The sequence below is a fragment of the Felis catus genome, chromosome X (assembly GCF_018350175.1).
Source record: "Felis catus isolate Fca126 chromosome X, F.catus_Fca126_mat1.0, whole genome shotgun sequence".
NCBI lineage: Eukaryota > Metazoa > Chordata > Mammalia > Carnivora > Felidae > Felis > Felis catus.
The window spans coordinates 39604506-39622500 of record NC_058386.1 but is presented as its reverse complement, the minus strand read 5'-3'; the positions used below and the strand labels follow the sequence as shown (position 1 = coordinate 39622500).

General features: G+C 37.7%; 1 protein-coding gene across 8 annotated transcripts in view; it reads right to left on the bottom strand.

Moving 5' to 3' along the window:
* KDM6A (lysine demethylase 6A) overlaps window positions 1-17995 on the bottom strand; it is a 209113-nt gene that overhangs the window by 44406 nt on the left and 146712 nt on the right. For 2 of the 8 annotated variants that reach the window (XM_023249060.2, XR_006593056.1), the window contains exons 9-17: window positions 16402-16495; window positions 13541-13667; window positions 8049-8147; window positions 7698-7917; window positions 7004-7138; window positions 6399-6554; window positions 5740-5835; window positions 4448-4549; window positions 3382-3777 (exon numbers count right to left, since the gene is read on the bottom strand). In XM_023249060.2, the coding sequence (XP_023104828.1) occupies window positions 3382-3777; window positions 4448-4549; window positions 5740-5835; window positions 6399-6554; window positions 7004-7138; window positions 7698-7917; window positions 8049-8147; window positions 13541-13667; window positions 16402-16495 (1425 nt within the window). The remainder of the gene's footprint in view (window positions 1-3381; window positions 3778-4447; window positions 4550-5739; window positions 5836-6398; window positions 6555-7003; window positions 7139-7697; window positions 7918-8048; window positions 8148-13540; window positions 13668-16401; window positions 16496-17995) is intronic. The other 6 variants (XM_023249061.2, XM_023249063.2, XM_023249062.2 and 3 more) reach the window with 6 other exon arrangements.

The following is a 17995-nucleotide window of genomic DNA, read 5'->3' as shown; positions in this document are numbered from 1 at the left end:
CAGTGATCATGCAGCAACCTCATTTGGGAAACCTCTGACCTAGAATCAGTCCCACGACCTTTTTTTAGACAGCTTTCCCAACCGCATTATCTAAATTATAAAGCTTCTACGAACACTGGCCTTGAGGAACCTGTGAAACAAAGGCTGGGGCGCTCTACCACTCAGTATTCAGTCATGTACAAAGGCCTCATGGCCTGCAAACCAAAGGCTCTTTCACTGGAATTATGCTTTTAAAAGACAGCAAATTCCCAAACTAGAGTTGAAGAGTATTCACCGAAAATCTCAAAACTAAGCAAACCAGGAATTGGATGTGCTTAAAGAAGAACAGATTCGTAAGTTACAATCCTAACAGAGGTTCCCATTTATTAACTGCCAATTATACCTCAGCACTACAGGCATCCTAACAAAAATCTCAGGTTCTCCGACCCAGAACCGCTCCCCCCCCCCCCGCCCCACATCCCACCTTCTCACCTACTTTAACAATTCTCTCCTCTGTCTCCCACGTTAATTTCTCCCTCTCTACTGAACCCTGCTCATGAGCTTCCACCCGCCTTGAGTTTCTTTCTGCTTTCTCCCATCTTAAATTTAAAACAAAAAACAACTCTTCATCGCACTTCCCCTTCCGCTACCACCTGTTTCTCTCCTTCCTTTTCACGTCACGGTCTACGGGGATATCGCCCCTGGCACTGTGCAGTGCACAGCCCACACGACTTTAAAGTGTCAGTGCTGGGACTGTCTACATCTATTGTTTTCGAGTTCTCTCCTTCCACTTATGTTGAGACCAACCTCAATTAGGCTTCTGATCCCACCAAGTCCACTGAAATGTCAGCAAAATGTTTTCTGTAAATAAAGTGTCACATAGCAAGTACTTTAGGCTTGGTGGGCCGTATAGTCTCTGTCACACATTTTTCTTTTTAAGAACCCTTCAAAAATGAAAAAACCCATTCTTCATTCGTGGGCTGTAAATACAAAAACAGTAACAAAAACCAGGTCATGGTCGTGGGGTGGACTGGCCTGTGCCCCTTAGTTTCCTGGTCCCAGCAATGTCACCAAATACCTCAGATGGTCAGTTCCCAGCCCTTACCTTACTAGGCCTATGAAGCACTACTGGATTTACACTTTGATCACGCTTTCCTCCTCGAAAGACTTTCTTCACTTGGCTTCCAGGCAATCACTCACATCCTCCTGGATCTCCTACCACCTCACAGGCCACCTTGAGTTCTTTCCTCCATCTACTCACACCCCATGGGGATCTCACCCAGACGCATCCATCCCTCGAGTTGAGCCAGGCCAGCTTTGATTCCTCCCTCTCACACCCCAACTCTACCAGCTAATCCTACCAGCTCTGCCTTCCAAAGGAACCCAAAAGCTGACCACTTCTAATGCTGCCACTCTGGGTCCTGGCACCACCATGTCTTAACTTCGATTACAGCAATAATCTCCAAGTCGGTCACACACATCATTTCTGCCTTTGCCACCTTTAGTCTATCCACAGAGGAGTACCAGAGAGGATCTAGTTAAAAACTAAGTCAGATCATGTCATTCCTCCATTCAAAAACCCCGTTTCCCATTTAACGCACAATAAAATCTAATACCCTTACAACAGCCTACCCGGCTGAACGGGACTTGGCCAGCGTGGCCAGCTGCACCATACGTACCTCCCTTCTTACCCTCTGCCCGCCCTGCTCAGCCATCCTCACCACCTTGACTTACCTCCAAAAATGCAAAACACACTCCTACCCTAGGGCCTATTACTCCTTCCAGCTCCTGAGACTTGGAACACTCTCATCACAAATACCCTCAAGGCTCACTCTGTAACTCTCAGGTCTTCATTCAAATGTCATCTTCCGTGAAGCCTTCCCTGACCTTCCTATTTACAACTGTGAATCCTCTACCACCGATGTCTAGGACGCCCCAGCTCCCCTTCCTAATACATTTTTCCATAGAACTCACCATATCATTACCTAATATTCTCTATATGATGCTTACTTGTTCACGGTCTTTTTACCTGCATGAATTAAGATACCCTTGTGTCGGCGGATTTATCCCCAGAGCCTCGAACGGGACATGGACATGGGAGGTGCTCAACATTTAAGAATAAATACAACTATTAATCACTCTAGAAGATGGTCCCGCCAAGAAAAGTACTTCAAGAATAAACTTAAAAGTCTTTGAAGAATGAAATTATCTTGGTTGTACCAATAACATAAGGCTAACCAGCAATAAGTCAAATTATTTCTTACTAACAAAAGTACAAGTAATTTGGCAATGTATGTTGGCAACATTTTTTTTTGGATGCTTACTCTTTGACCCTTCAGTTCCATTTTGAAACACACGCTCCATGGAAACAACCCAAAACACAGGAAAAACGATGTGCACAAATACTGAGAAGTGAAAATTTAGAAATTGTATGTCTAACAGTGAACAGAGTCAAATATGGCACATCTATCTTTGATAGAAATAATGTTCATGAAATCCATTACTATTTTGAAAACTGCAGTGGTTCTACTTTGCCTTCAAGACAAATTAGGCAGGGCACCGGGTGGCTTGGTCTGTTAAGTGTCTGACTTCAGCTCAGGTCATGATCTCACAGCTCATGGGTTCGAGCCCCGCGTTGGGCTCTGCTGACAGCTCAGAGCCTGGAGCCTGCTTCGGATTCTGTGTCTCCCTCTCTTTCTGCCCCTCCCCTGCTCGTGTTCTCGCTCGCTCTCTCTCTCTCTCTCTCTCAAAAATAAACTTAGAAAAAAAAAAAAATGAGGCAACTTTCTCTACCTTCCTCGGCCTCACATTTCACCATTCCCTCTTCATAATCTATACTCTAGGCACACTTTACCAGCCCTCTCCCCTCCCAAACTCTCCAATTTCTGGAAAAACTAATAACTTGGTTTATGTGCCCTCCTAGGTACAGTGACAGCACTTTTCACCAAAGTCACACTTCAGAGTAATTTACGGTAACTGCTTCTTTAATGGTCTTTTTCTCCCACCACAGTGAATACCTAAAACATATTAGCATAAGTACCTGATCTTAGGTAGGCAATATGTGTAGAAATGAACTAAGTAAAACAGTAAGTTTTGGGGGGGGCTGTATGATCTATTTTCTCTATCCTGTGGAAATTTCCAAGACTGTGTGTGTGTGTACGTGCACGTGTGGGTGTAGAATCTTATAACGGAAAAGAAAATACACTTATGTACGTGTGTATGTATGTTGGCAATCAAAATATAGCTGATAACATCACAGTACTATAAAATGCTTACAAAAACAGTTCCTCAAACTTCTATTTCTTTTTCTCTCAGAATGCATGAAACCAAAAAAAAAAAAAAAAAAAAAAAAAAAAGAACTAGTATGTGAGAAGCCAACGAAACAGCTAGCTCTTCTATTACCTGAGTGGAGTTAGATAGTTGGTTTTTCCACGGCTCCTCTGCGCTGCTGGTCAGGTTTGTGCGGTTATGAGGTAGAGTGAGTGCGTTTCGCTGCAGGTAAGGCACGTTTCCGTTACTTCCACTTCCCGTTATGTGATTATTGCCTATCAAAATAGCGTCTGTACTCCCCAGCGTTCTTGATGTGCTACAGGGAACATGGCCTGTAGAAAAGGGTCCGTTGGCCAAAGGCTGCCCAGGACAGGCAGGGCGGACTCCAGGCTGAGACACGCTAGGCACTCTGGTCAGAGCGAGCTGGGGCTGCTGGCCAGAGATGGAGTTTGCAGGCAGTGATGAGTCAGCTGTCGGCCCGTTAGGAATTCCAGTAGATCGTACCTGTGCAACTCCCGTTTGTCTCATCTGTGAAAAGGCAAATGAAAAATAAACGCTCCTTGTGTGGGCCATAAGGTAGAGGACCAAAAATCTGAAGGAGTATATATAACCGGGTAATCTCTGATTTTACCCTAACATTTAATTTCTCTAGGCTGAAAAATATACACTTTTTTAAAAACAAGAAATTGTGTTCAGTCATATTTAGATTAGCTTCCTCAGAAAAGCAGAAATCTGTTTTATTTTTAAGAAACATCCCTTTAGTAACGACAAAAGAAAGCAGCTGAAAATTAAGAAAACTGTGGAATTTACAGGTCTTTTTCCCAATCACAAAATAGAGGATCTCCAATTTACACTCTATTATATTTGTATGTCAGATCCTCCAAATTCAACAAGTCCTGAAGAACCCCATCTCGGTTTAGGGCAGCTTGCTAAGTATTTAATAATAGAAATAAACCCTCAGAACAGCGGTAAAATAGCATGTGAATAAATAATAAAATACCAAGTCTTGTGCTCAAAATTAAATTTATACCTGTTTTTTCCTAAAACTCTCTATTATTAGTATTTTAAGAAGCAAGATTACTAAATTCCACCAAATACTGGTAGAAAGAAGCAGGCATGACCATGCTCTAAAATGTTTCAGTCAATAAAAGTACTCAAAACGCTAACAAATTTTAGGGGAAAAAAATGCTATACACACTTGGTGTTGCTGCATTAAGACAAACTGACTTTCCAGCTGTTCCAGCATCAGTTTCTGTGCTGGATTTAAGTTATTTCTATTTGCACGGAGCTGTTCCAAGTGCTAGAAGAAGAAGAAGAAAGGAGAATACGGTCAAAGACATATCTAAGAAACCAGCTCAAGCTCACTATTCTAAGCCACCTCGTCATGAAACGACCGGACCAATGCGGAGCCGCTATCTAGTCAAAGATACGGATTCCTGACCAACAGCAACTAACCCTGAGATGAAGTCCTTTAAGAAGTTTGAGAAATTAAGAAATAAACATGCATCAAAAGAAGTTTACTGTAATGTGGTATTTGAGACAAGTGGGCATAAAATTTTACTCATTAATACTCTATTTTTCAGTATTCACACAGAAAGTTCTTTACACTTACAATGCATTAGGACAAGTACACTCAAAGCATCACTGTTTGGAACAGGAAAAGTGTGAAGACAGCCTGACTACCTAAAATCAGTGCTCTGCTGAAGGTGTGCATCTACGGAAGAAATATGCTATGGCGGGGGCGCCTGGGTGCCTCGGTCAGTGAAGCGCCGACTTCGGCTCAGGTCATGATCTCACGGTCCGTGAGTTCCAGCCCCACATCGGGCTCTGCGCTGAGCGCTCAGAGCCTGGAGGCTGCTTCGGATTCTGTGTCTCCCTCTCTCTCTGCCCCTTCCCTGCTCATGCTGTGTCTCTGTCTCTCAAAAATAAATGAACATTAGAAAATTAAAAAAAAAAAAAAAAAAAAAAGAAATACGCTGTGGCCATAAAACAAAAAGAAGCTCTTTACATCCTGACAAGGAAAGGCCTATGAAATACATTGTTAACAATCAATAGGCGGAGCATTCTACCATTTGTATAAAAAAGGAGAAAATGAGTAACGCGTGAGAGGAGGAGGATGCATGGTTGCTTGTGCAAGCCTGAACATATCTCAGGGAAGACAGGTAAACTGGTAACACTGGCTAGCTGTTAGAGGGAGAACTAAGCGGATACGGGCAGGAGCTAAAAGCTAAGTGGGTAGGAATTTGCCCTGTGGAGCCTATAACCATACAGATGCACTTGGAACTATGTGAACGTTGCCTGTTTAAAAATAAAACCAAAAATAGGTGAAAATCAGGAACTAATTATCCCACTACTCTGACAAACGTGGGTTCATTTTACTTATGTGCATTTGACTGGATTGTCTGAATTAATACTTAAAATTGTAAAGCTTACTTCTTCTACTCCTTTGCAAGAGGAAAAACAATCTGTCAAAAGCATTCTCTTACATACCTGTAATTTCTGTGGTGTCAAACACCACGAATGAGCTTGTTGCTGTACTGGAGGATGTGACACTGCATGGCCACTACTCCAATTATCAGAAGTATTCTGAGGAAAATCGATAAAAAAAAATTAAAGAATATTTGGTTAAATCCACAGAGTTCACAAGAATGACTCATGAAGGCCAAATGACTATGAATTGGAATATTTACATATAAAAAATGTTATGACATTAAATTCTTTTAAAAATAATTTGACATGCATAACAAATTTGGGAAATCATAAATTAAAAAAAAATACTGATTCTTTAATCAACCACCCGAAAAAGCCCACCCCTAAACTATGGCCCAAATGGCTAACCTAAACACCACACTGTCCACTAGATCCAATAATAAATTTATCTCAATGTCAGTAGAAAGTGATGATGAAAAAAGTGTGTTGAGATCTTAACGGCAGGGAGATGAATAAAATGACTTGATGAATGCAAATTTAGCCCTATGTTCTGTATTTAATAGGATGCTAAGAATTTGGGATGGAAAAACTCAAACCTTTCACTCTTTTGATGTCCACAGATTTAAAATAAAGGACAGGAGATATTCAAACTGCACAAGTTCAGGGCAGTTGGGAGATTCCTTTTGGACTGGGATTTTCTATTTCTCTAAAATATATACCTTTGTTGGACTAGATGTTCTTTTCCTCTTGGCAGGACTGGACAGGTCATCTACTTGGCTAGAAGGAATCATGTGTAGTGGCAAGGACTGCTGTGAAATTGGTGTTTGACTGAGGCCTAATACAGGTTCAGTATTTGCATGATGAGGTTTACATGCCTAAGAATCACAGAAGGAAGACAAAAATAGGGTTCTATATATTCTTAGTTCATTCCTTCAAATTATAAAACTTTACAAACTGCATACTTTTCAAAGCTATGTGGACATCGCTGATGGCAATTATTGAAAATCAAAATCAAATGATCATCAATGGAGGAATGTGTACCTTCCTTTGAAAAACTGCTTTAAAAATTAAACAAACCACTGCAGCATCATTTTAAGAAATCTCCTTCAAATCATGAAAATGCACAAAGGTTCTAAATTGGCACCCCAAAATTTCTTCCCATATCAGAGGGAGTTTTATTTCGATCTAGATTCCCTTCACAATTAAATCCAAAGGCTTTTCCATTAATAAAAGGCTCCTGTACTTAGTAAAATACGCTTGACCACTACAGATTGAAAAGAACCCTTAAAGCTGGGTACCTGCAGAACATAACCCAACTTCTCACCTGCTGTGCTGTGTTCATGGCACCCTGCCTGGAGGTAAGCTCTGCGGGGATTGGTAGGCTCCACGCCTCCTCAATACTAGGAAGTAATTTAGTTTTATTCTGTAGACTACCTTGTGGAAGGTTACACAACTGAGCCTAGGAAAAATTATGTAAAAAGCAAATTTAACACAAGCCTACTTGAGTAAGAGCAAGTCCACTAAATCTTCCTAAATGCTATAACTAATTGTTTTTAAAAGAAAATAGATTCTTAATTTGGGGTTTCAGAAAGATACTAAGTATAAAGAGGGTAACCAGAATATAGACCTTTGTGAGAATTCAAACAAAGCTGAGCTCTGTTTTCAAAGTTCTCATAGCTGTCTTCTCATGAAACTCCAAGCAAGAGTGAAAGACAGTGTTTGTGTTCTTTTCTCTAAAATGCTATGACAACTTAAAAATGTAGACAGTACGTAGAAAAAAATTATGTAAATTAATATACATCAACAGTAAATGTGCAAAAGAGCATCTTTTAAAATACTGCATCTCTTACTTAAAATGAAAAGTAAAATAATATTACAAGCTATGGTATGTTTACAAAATATGGAAACAAATTATAGACAGCAAAACACAACTAGACAAACTTTCCAGCCACCCGCCTCCTGCCTGAGTGTCATGGGGAAACATGTGTCTTTAAAAAACTGCTATTTAAAAGTTTTACCTGTAAATACTTAATTCGTGCTGCAAGTGCAGAGGTATTACTACAACTTTTGCTTCTGGTTGCATTTAAGTAGCATTTAATGGCATCCTGAGGCTGGTTGCAGGATTCGTAGAGTGTGCCTAGGTCCATCCAGGCTGCAGCATGGCCATGGTCCAATTGTACAGCACAAATATAAGCCTGTAAAGCATCCATAGGCTGATTTTGCTGCTGATATAGCACGCTAGAAAGAAAAATTAAGGAAAAACAAGAGGTCAACTAAGAAGAACTACTCAGCCTCACCAAGTATATTATATGTGATATGTAACTGTCATGTATCGAGTATAATACCATTATTTTTATATAAAGTCTTACCCTATTGAACACCATGTATCTGCACTTGCTTCTGATTTATCAATAGACTGCCTGTAAGATATAAAGGCATCCTGAACTTTCCCAATACTTGAATAGCACCTGAGAGGGGAGGGAAAAAAAATCCAGACAATTGCATTAATACTGATTAATCTGCTGAAAAATGGACTACATATATCAAAGCAAATTAAAATTCTGAATGAGCTAACATATTTCTGTGAATGTGTGTGTGTGTGTGTGTATAAAATTATAATTATAATGTACATTATAATTAACCATTCAATAAACTATACTATAGTCTATCTGGTAAGTGCTAAAGCATGATACATTAATGAACAATATTAAAGTAATTAAAGGCCGTATTACTTCAATATTATACTGAGAGTTGAAAGCGCGCATGCGCGCTCACACATGCACTTGCCATGCCACTTATATAGCTTGGTATATTTATATAGCTTACATAAAGAATATAGACTTAAAAAAAACAAGAAAACCATTCTATTCTGGTAAGACTGGATGAATCTGATTTCAATTCTACTTTCCTAAGTAATGACCATGAGGTCAACCATTCTGTAATTTGTAAAAAATACAAACATTAAGGTGCAAGCAATATCAAGCTAACTCTCAAAAACAGTATAATAAGGTGAGCGCGGTATTTCATGACATGTAAGGGTAGCGAGGTCTGATTAAAGTTTCAAGGACCTGTGGTTTTTTTGTAATTTTTTTTAATGTTTGTTTTTTGAGAGAGAGACAGAGAGACAGAGAGACAGAGAGACAGAGTGCAAGCAGGGGAGGGACAGAGACAAAGGGAGACACAGAATCTGAAGCAGGCTGCAGGCTCTGAGCTGTCAGCGCAGAGCCCAATGCAGGGCTCAAACTCACGGACTGCGAGATCATGACCTGAGCTGAAGCCAAACACTTAACTGACTGAGTCACCCTGGCACCCCCCCACTTTGTAATTTTTTTTTAACATTTATTTATTTTTTTTGAGAGAGAGAGAGGAACCTGTTATCTTCTTAATGCAGATACACCTGATGGATACACAGAACAGCAGCTGAAACTATAAATACAGAAATTATCTTCTTAGTGCTTGGCACTAAGGAAAAAAGAAAAGACAAAACCCAGTCCCTGTCTGTCTTCGTGGAGCTTACAATTTAGTTGAGGACTGAAGACATATTACAAATGTCATGATGCCATATCGAATGTCTGTCACAGGCAATTCTCTGGTCTGAGAATTTAGGGTAGAAGACACCACAATACACACTACAGGATTTAGGAAAAGCAAAAAAGGAAGGATAACACTAAGGAATTTAAAATAAGTATAGAGGCATGTTGTTTAGATCAGTGATTCCCAATTATCAGCCAGTATAAAGCAATTTATGGCCACGAAAATAAAATAGAAACACAGCAACATATACTTATATATATAAATATTCCATTAAACTAATTAATACTTATACTGTAACTAACTTATTTTGAAATACTACTGGCTGACTAAATGGCAAAAATATCTTAAATGTTTTCACTTGCCCAAATTAAATATTTAGATCCTCATAATTATTCTTTGAAATTTTGCTGATTCCTGCAATCCAGAAGTCTGGGAACGCCTGATTCAGACAGAGAAGATGAAAGAGGGCATTTTAAAATGTTGTTTGGGGGGTGCCTGGGTGGTTCAGTCGGTTAAGCATCCGACTTTGGCTCAGGTCATGATCTCGCGGTTCGTGGGTTTGAGCCCCGCGTCGGGCTGTGTGCTGACAGCTCAGAGCCTGGAGCCTGCTTCAGATTTCAGATTCTGTGTCTCCCTCTCTCTGCCCCTCCCTTGCTCATACTCTGTCTCTCTGTCTCAAAAATAAATAAACATTAAAAAAAATTTTTTTAAATGTTGTTTAGGCAGTATAACCAAAACTTAATGTACATAAGATAGCACAAATAGTAGAGAATTATAAATCCAGCCCGAGGTTACCCTGAAGTTTTTGTTCTTCTAACAAGGGAAATGGCACCATGAAAGCACTTTATAGCAATAGTAATCTGCTAGCAATGTGTAGAGATAAACTGAAAGAAAAATAAATTATGGACAGTAAAAAAGGCAGCTATACTCACTGGTTTGGAACAGGCCAAAATTGGGGTGAAAATAACGAAAATGGAAAGAAAGAAAAAGAAGGGAGAAATATAGTAAACCAAAAGATATAAGGACTTTTGTGACTGACTGATTAGATATTCATAGCAGGGGCTTATAACTTAGTTTTTAAGCCTGATCAAAGAGAGTTAAAAAAGAAATGGTGACATCATTGACAAAAATAAAAGGAGAAGAGCTGGTTTGGAAAAGAATATGATGAATGAGCTTTGAAATATGCTTACTTTGACGTGAGATGAGAACACTAAAATAGATAATGTTAGGTAAAGAGTAAGAGATGTGGTCCTGAAATTTAATACCTCGAAATGTAGAAATCTAGATTTGGAATTCATCCATATAGAAGAGAGGGTTTAAGAATACAGGACACCTGGGCCACCTGGGCGGCTCAGTCGGTTGGGCGACCGACTTCAGCTCAGGTCACGATCTCACCGTCCGTGAGTTCGAGCCCCATGTCGGGCTCTGTGCTGACAGCTCGGAGCCTGGAGCCTGCTCCGGATTCTGTCTCCCTCCCTCTCCCTCTCCCCGTCTCCCCCCCCACCCCCCACTCACGCTCTGTCTCTCGAAAAATGAATAAATGTTAAAAATATATATATAGGACACCTACAAGGGAGACGTTAAAATAAGCCTAAGGATAACTAATCTTGTGGATTGGGTAATAAGAAATGTCAGTGACTGAGAGAAGGCAATGTCAGAGAGCACCCGCAAACTTCCACAAAGTTTGTTAATAACTTCAGGAGAAGTTATGAACAACGCCATGTAGGGACAGACACCACAAAGAAAGGGAATCCTTAACAGATAGTAGAAAACACGTTCTGTTTGTTGTTGTTAAATCAAAGCCAAATCTCAGGATTTATAGACAAATTTACCTAACCACTGGGAGGAATAAGCAGTAATTCCCAAAACTCATGTTTTCACATTCCATTCCTACAAAGTGAAAAGTAGAAAACCAATGTGCCCAACTACAGATGTCCCAGTCCAACCACCAACCACTTTTCCTCTAGCAAAACTTAAACTAAGTGCCCCTGAGACAGCCCTGTGTCTTTGAAAAAGCAATATGTGAACCTAGGCTCTAGTTCGTGTTCTGATTTAGTTACCTGTGTGACTGTAACCTTAGATAAACCATTTCACTCCTCTGAACTCTATTTCTGCATCTGTAAAATAACAGGGTTTACAGAGCGAAGCAGGTGACCTCCCTGGTCCCTCCTAGCTCTAACATTCTATAGTTCTGTGATAACACTGCCAATGATTAGTACTACTATGAGAGCATTACCACATTACACCTTTATTATGATATACACATGCCAAAGGACATCTTCAACACAGATCTGAATGTGAACATAAGTAATAAAACGCCGTAGAATATTAGGGTCATCAAATCCCAAAGTTGCTTACTGACACCTGAGGTCTTTATTCAGAGCTTTAAGAACTTACAAAAAATTTTTTTTAATGTTTATTCATTTTTGAGAGAGAGAGAGAGAGAGAGAGAGAGAGAGAATATCCAAAGCAGGCTCCAGGCTCTGAGCTGTCAGCACAGAGCCCGACAAGGGGCTCAAACTCATGAACCACGAGATCATGACCCGAGCCAAAGTCGGACGCTTAACTGACTGAGCCGCTACTATTCTTCATCTTAGGTCAAAATGAAAATAATTGCTACTACACATGCCTTTTAACCTGTATAAAAAGAAATTTTCGTATGTAAACGTTAACACTAGAGACAAAGTCTAGGCAGTCCCTACTTCCCAGTACTCCATCTCCTTTCCAGTCCCTGTATGAAGCATCCCACTGTGCAACACTAAACAGCAGCAATGGTGTTAGCTCGAAAAGCAAATGGTGTTCAGTTAGTTCATTTACTGCATTCACTCAATAGCCACTCTGCTAGTCGACAGTATACAAAGATGGTAGGTTCCAGTCTCTGCCCCAAATATCTTCATTCAGTGAAAGAGAAAAACAAAGTTTGGACTCTCAAGCTTTTTAGTGAGCAACCCAAATTAGATGATTTTCTAGGACTTGGAAGGTATTAGAAAATTTCTGCTAAAAATAGGTACTTTCCCAGCCAACTCTTGTTGTACATTATTAATGACTAATCAAACATCTTTCTTAAAAAATCTTAGTACTACTCCATCTCATACAAACACACTTTGCTAAATTTAAAGGAAAAATGAAACCATACAAAATACTAAAACTTAATGGGATTACATGGCAAACTCACTCAAAGAGCTCAAAATTAAAACAAAATAGGATAATTTCAAAAGAAATCATAAAATCGAAACCTTTAGGGTGAGAAGATACCTAACAGATAATCCATAAGCAGAGTTCCTCAACCTTGGCACTACTGACATTTTGGGTCAGGTAATCTTTTGTCACAGAGGCTATCCCACTAGATGCTTGCAGTGCTCCCCACGGTTGTGATGTAACCAAGTATCTCCAGACGTTATAAAATGTCCCCTATGGGACAAAACAGGCCCCCAATGAAAACCACTGATCTAATATAATCCTCTTATTTAAAAGGTTAAAAGAAAACTGAAGCATCAAAAAGTTTAACTGTATCACCCAGGATCTACAAACAGTAGCCTAGCCAAGACCTAAATCCAAGTCTCCCAGCTGCTAGTACAATGATCTTTCCACCACACCGTAAAAGCTAAAACCAGTTAGGAACCAAAAGACGATCTAATAATGTCCCCGAAATATAATCTATCAGATACACATACATAAGGTATATTTTAGATAATCAGTGAGCACAATTTAGGCATTTAAAGTACAGAGAAAAGTTTACAGACTTGCAGAACACTATTTTCATTACATGTTACTTCTCCTTTCCAACAGATCCAATAATAATGTATCCACTTTCTCCCTGTGAGATTTCAAGTAGAACTGATTTGAGACCTACTATTAATCAAATATGTCCATTCTAATGTATATATCATTAATCAAAATTACAAACAGCAAGGTTCCACTGGCTACTGGTGGTCACCAGGCAGAATGAAAAATTAATTCAGTTCTGTTCAACAGACATATAAAAAAAAATAACAGAAATCAGAAGGACAGGCATTTAAATACTAGGATGAAGAATTACTATCTGATAAGTCTTTAAAAGCCAGCAATGATTCAAGTCAAATGAAAATCCAACAAGCAAAATAAGAAATGTTCTGGCTGACCAGATTATGCTGAGAAAAACTATCACATTCAGAAGCTTTAACTTTCCAGAAATCTTTGCGACAATATATTTAAAAAGGAAAAGACACTAATCAAGTTATAAATATAAACAAACAAACATAAATATAAACAAAATTATATAGCTCATAATTCCAATCTCTTAGCTGGAATAAACAAAAGCATAGTGTAAGTGTCTGCTAAGTCTCACCTTCCGAGGAAATACCAGGACTGGCCAGAATTAGGATCTGCTTCCAAGGACTTTTGGAGATACTGAATAGCATAGCTTTCCTTGGTGGCTTTATCTCCCAGAAGATCCACAGTGTGATGCATCCAACCTACAGTAAATGATTAAAAATATTTACATAGATGACTTAATTGTTCTTCAGTTTTTAAGAATACCAAACGGAAAACACATAAGTAAAATTTTTTTTTTCAGTCAATTTATTCATTTAGTTCGGCACACACATTCCCAAAATTTAAAACTGCCAATTCTGACCATAAGGAAGTCTGTTTCTCACAGGAAGGTACAGTCAAACCTATAAAGAACTTCATTCCAGAGAAACCAAAACGATTTTAAGTACTGACTTAACACTTAGATTACAAACTACAGTTCTTCTTTTCTAATTTTGGTGTTTGAAAAAATTCCAAGTTATGAAACAAAGAATATAAAAATTCACTGTTCCATGTAAAATTTTATGTGCATTTTAAGACTCTCCAAGACAGTCTATTAACCCATTGTTTATTTCCAAGGAGTACATATAAGATGATTTAATCAATGACAGCTCAGAGTACAACACCCACATACAACCCTATCTCACTGGCAATGGTCACATATATTAATAACTTATCTAAAATAAAAACTGCACAGCATTTGACAATTATTTAAAAATAAAACTGAAGTCTAAGTATATTCAAATGGTGCAAATAAAAATGGTTTAAAACGGGTACCATAAATATTTAATCAATAAATATAGATTGTACAGAATCTCAATTATATGTAGAATCTCAAAAAGTTGAATATCTAGAAGCAGACAGTGGACCGATGGTTACCAGGAATGGGGAGGTAGGGGAAATGGGGAGAAACTGGTCCAAGGGTACAAGTTACAGTTATGTAGCAGGAGTAAGTCTAGAGAGTAATGCATAGCAGAATGACTATGGTTAATAATACTCTAATATATTAATAGGAATTTGCTAAGAGAGTAGGTTTTAGGTGCTCCCACCACACACAAATAGTAACTATGTGCAGAGATGGATATGTTGATTAGCTCGACAATACTAATCATTTCATGATGTACCAAAACATCATGTTGTACACCTTAAATATGCACAATTTTTATTAAATAATAGTTATATAAGCTATCAAAAGATTGGATCATGCAATACTGTATTCTAAAACTTTTAAGACAACACAGTAATAATTTGATTTGCTTTGCTGGGGAAGTCATATTTCAGCTGTGGATCATTTCAAGTGCATAAAAATCAGCTTTGTTCTTTGTGTATAGTCCATATTATATATAACAAATAAGGACCCTCATTTTCTGACATTTATTATAGTTGCTGTGCTCCAAAATATATTTCAAGGACTGCGTTACTATGTTTTACAGAAATACATGTCAATAACACATTTACATTTATTCATCTGTTCCTCTTACCTCCTGCTATTACTAGTAAGAATGGAACCTAGAGAAACAGGCTCTAAAAGGAGCTGCTGAAGCAGCAGTGACAAGCAAGTAGGAAGGACTGATACACAGGCATAAATTAGACTTAATTAGGAGAAGTGTTTTTCCTTTCAAAAGCACGAAAAAGTTTATTATACTTCTATACTTCGAAATATGGTAAGCCAATGCCAAAGAGGACAAGTGATTCACATGTAACTAGACCAAAACTATTTCAATCTGTGTCTTAAATTTAAAAGGTGTATGCATTTTTACTATTGACACATTCCTCACTGCAGCTGAAATGCACAAAAACTTGATTATAAATAGTGTGGATTAACAAAACAGCTCATATTCAAGTATTAGCTGAATGAGTAAGCTGTCTTATGATAAAGGCATCACTTTGTTCTTTTTACTTAAGAACTGCACAAAATCTTTCTTTACTATACTAATAAACTTGTTTTAATTTGAAGATATGAATTCACACTACTCAAACACGGTCTGTAAACTTATTAAAAACAAATATTCAAATACTTCTATAATTCTTAAAAGTATGGATAACACAAGTAAAATTCTAACCAGAGATTAAATTAAAAACAAACCTAGAAACAAAAGTTTTATACTAAGGTAATGTGTTTATTTTATATAATTAATCATATGATACATATCAATATCATGAAGATCAGTGATAAAATCTAGGCTTAAGTGATTTTAAAATTATGTAAAAATAGTCACATTATGAAAACATTCATATTACTACAATGTTGGTTAAAAATTAAGAATAAATTATTTGCCCAGACCAAAAACAAACAAACAAAAACTAGGGGGAGGAGGGGACCCAAACACCATATACAGATAAGAAACATGACCCAATAACTAAGCAACAAAATTAAACGTGGAGAACTCAATCACTATCTTCTTGGTCAGAGTGAAACTAATGTGTCATCCAAATGGCTACATTTCTTCAACATCAGAAAAGAATTACATGTGTACAAAAACTATACCATTGGGTGTTGCACAACTTTTTGATGAAATGTTTTAGTTAATATTCTTGATAGGGCTAAGAAAGCAAGCTCACCAACCACTAAGTGACTTTACACAAATCACTTAACTTCATTCAGTGCTAAGCATATCTGGCACAAAGGAAGTACTCAATCCCCCTCACCCATGGGTTAAGTACGAGAGAATAATTCTAAGAATTTAAAAGGACCAACTGCACTGAAGAACCGTAATGAGATGGACCGTGAGATGGACAATGCTTGGCTGAAAGGGGAAATATGCTGGGTTCGAGTTAATTCTATCAACTCTGGGTAAAGGAAGGAAAAGAGAATAGAATACATGAGCCACATATCTGCCATCTCTGACATGGAAAAATCATAAAGAGAAATATTTATAGTACACCATTATTACATACCTAACTGTTGTAAGACAGTTGCCTTTACTTGTGCAGAAAGGTTTTCCGTCTGCAAAAGTTGTTCATAAGCTTCCTTTGCAGAATGATACTTCCTCTAAAAAGCAGAAAAAAAGGGATTCAAAGAAAAATAAAAGCATTATCTTTAAGGAATTTGCTCATATATTAAGATTTACTACATAATACTGATACTTTAGCATATTTCTTAAGCCAACCGAAAGAAAAAAGGCTAGTTCCATTACTGAGCGTTCCTTTTACACCAGACAGTTGTGGACAGGCCATGTTTCAGAGCAATTAACACCAGTAAAACATTCGATACAATAAAGTATTAAAATAGGCCCTTTTAAGAATCTGCCAAATCTCAATTGTTAAAATAATCTCAACTTATTCAATAACAAATAATTTCAACTTTATTTAGGAACACTGATGAAGCTAGAGAAGTACTCTACCTCCCAGTGTTATGATCTGCCTAGAAACACCAAGTTCCCAAGCAACTTAACAGAAACAGAACATATGCCAAGAGTGCTTTAAAAAATCTAAGTGCAAAACCGGTTAAAATGTAAGTTGAAAGGATAGTTACTGGTATATAGCCTATGAAAAAATTTATAATACGTATGGCTTTAAAGATACCAAACCTCTCATGGTCTAACAATGTTCACAACATTTAAGGTTCATTTGGCAAATTTCTAAATAAAACCATTTATGCACACTCCTCTCCTCAAAAAGTATGTGTGTGACTAAAACCCATTACTACTACTGTCATAAAGCTTAAGACAACTCCTCCAAGAAAAAGGGGAGGGAGGAAAAAAGGGATAAGCCAATAAAAGAAAATCTCATAAATATTACCTTTAAAACATACTCAGCAGAACAATGAATTGAAGTGTCTATTATTCATTATCAGCAATAGTACATGGCTGCCTGAGCAAACAAATGCTTCTCAAAAAAAAAACAAAAAACAAAAAACAAAACAGGGAGGAGGTAGAAATCCGAAACCAGGTGTAGGAGTCTCAGGCAAATCACTTAAAAAAAGTTTCAACATCCATAAAACAGAGTTAATACCTAATCTTTCTATCTGGAGTTGTTCTAAAGATCAAATGAGATAAGCAAAGAAGTACGGAAACAAATAAGGAACTACATGAATACAGTACGTCAACACAGGAAAGATCTGAAAGAATTGGCCACTGAGATTAACAGAAGTTATTACATAAACTTTTATTCATCAGTTAAATTAGTTCCCCCTAAATATTAATCTGATCTCAAAAAGTCATTTAGACAATTAATACAAGATAAGGACCAAGTTATTCAGGTCAATTCCTTCCAATGGTATGCTAAAACATATTTCTAAACACTAATAATAAAAACAAAACAAAACACGACACACTTGAAAATTTGGTTGCATCATTACTGAGAATCAAAGTTGGATTTCTACCTCAAATCATATACTGGCAGGAATATGTCCTTGAGACTGTAAAGAACTTATCTGACATGGCCAAAACACCACAAATCATGAGAGAAGTAAAGATCTGGTTTGAACTACATAGCAGAAAATCAGGTAATGGACACAAACCAACACAGACAATGTGAAAACCATGTGAAC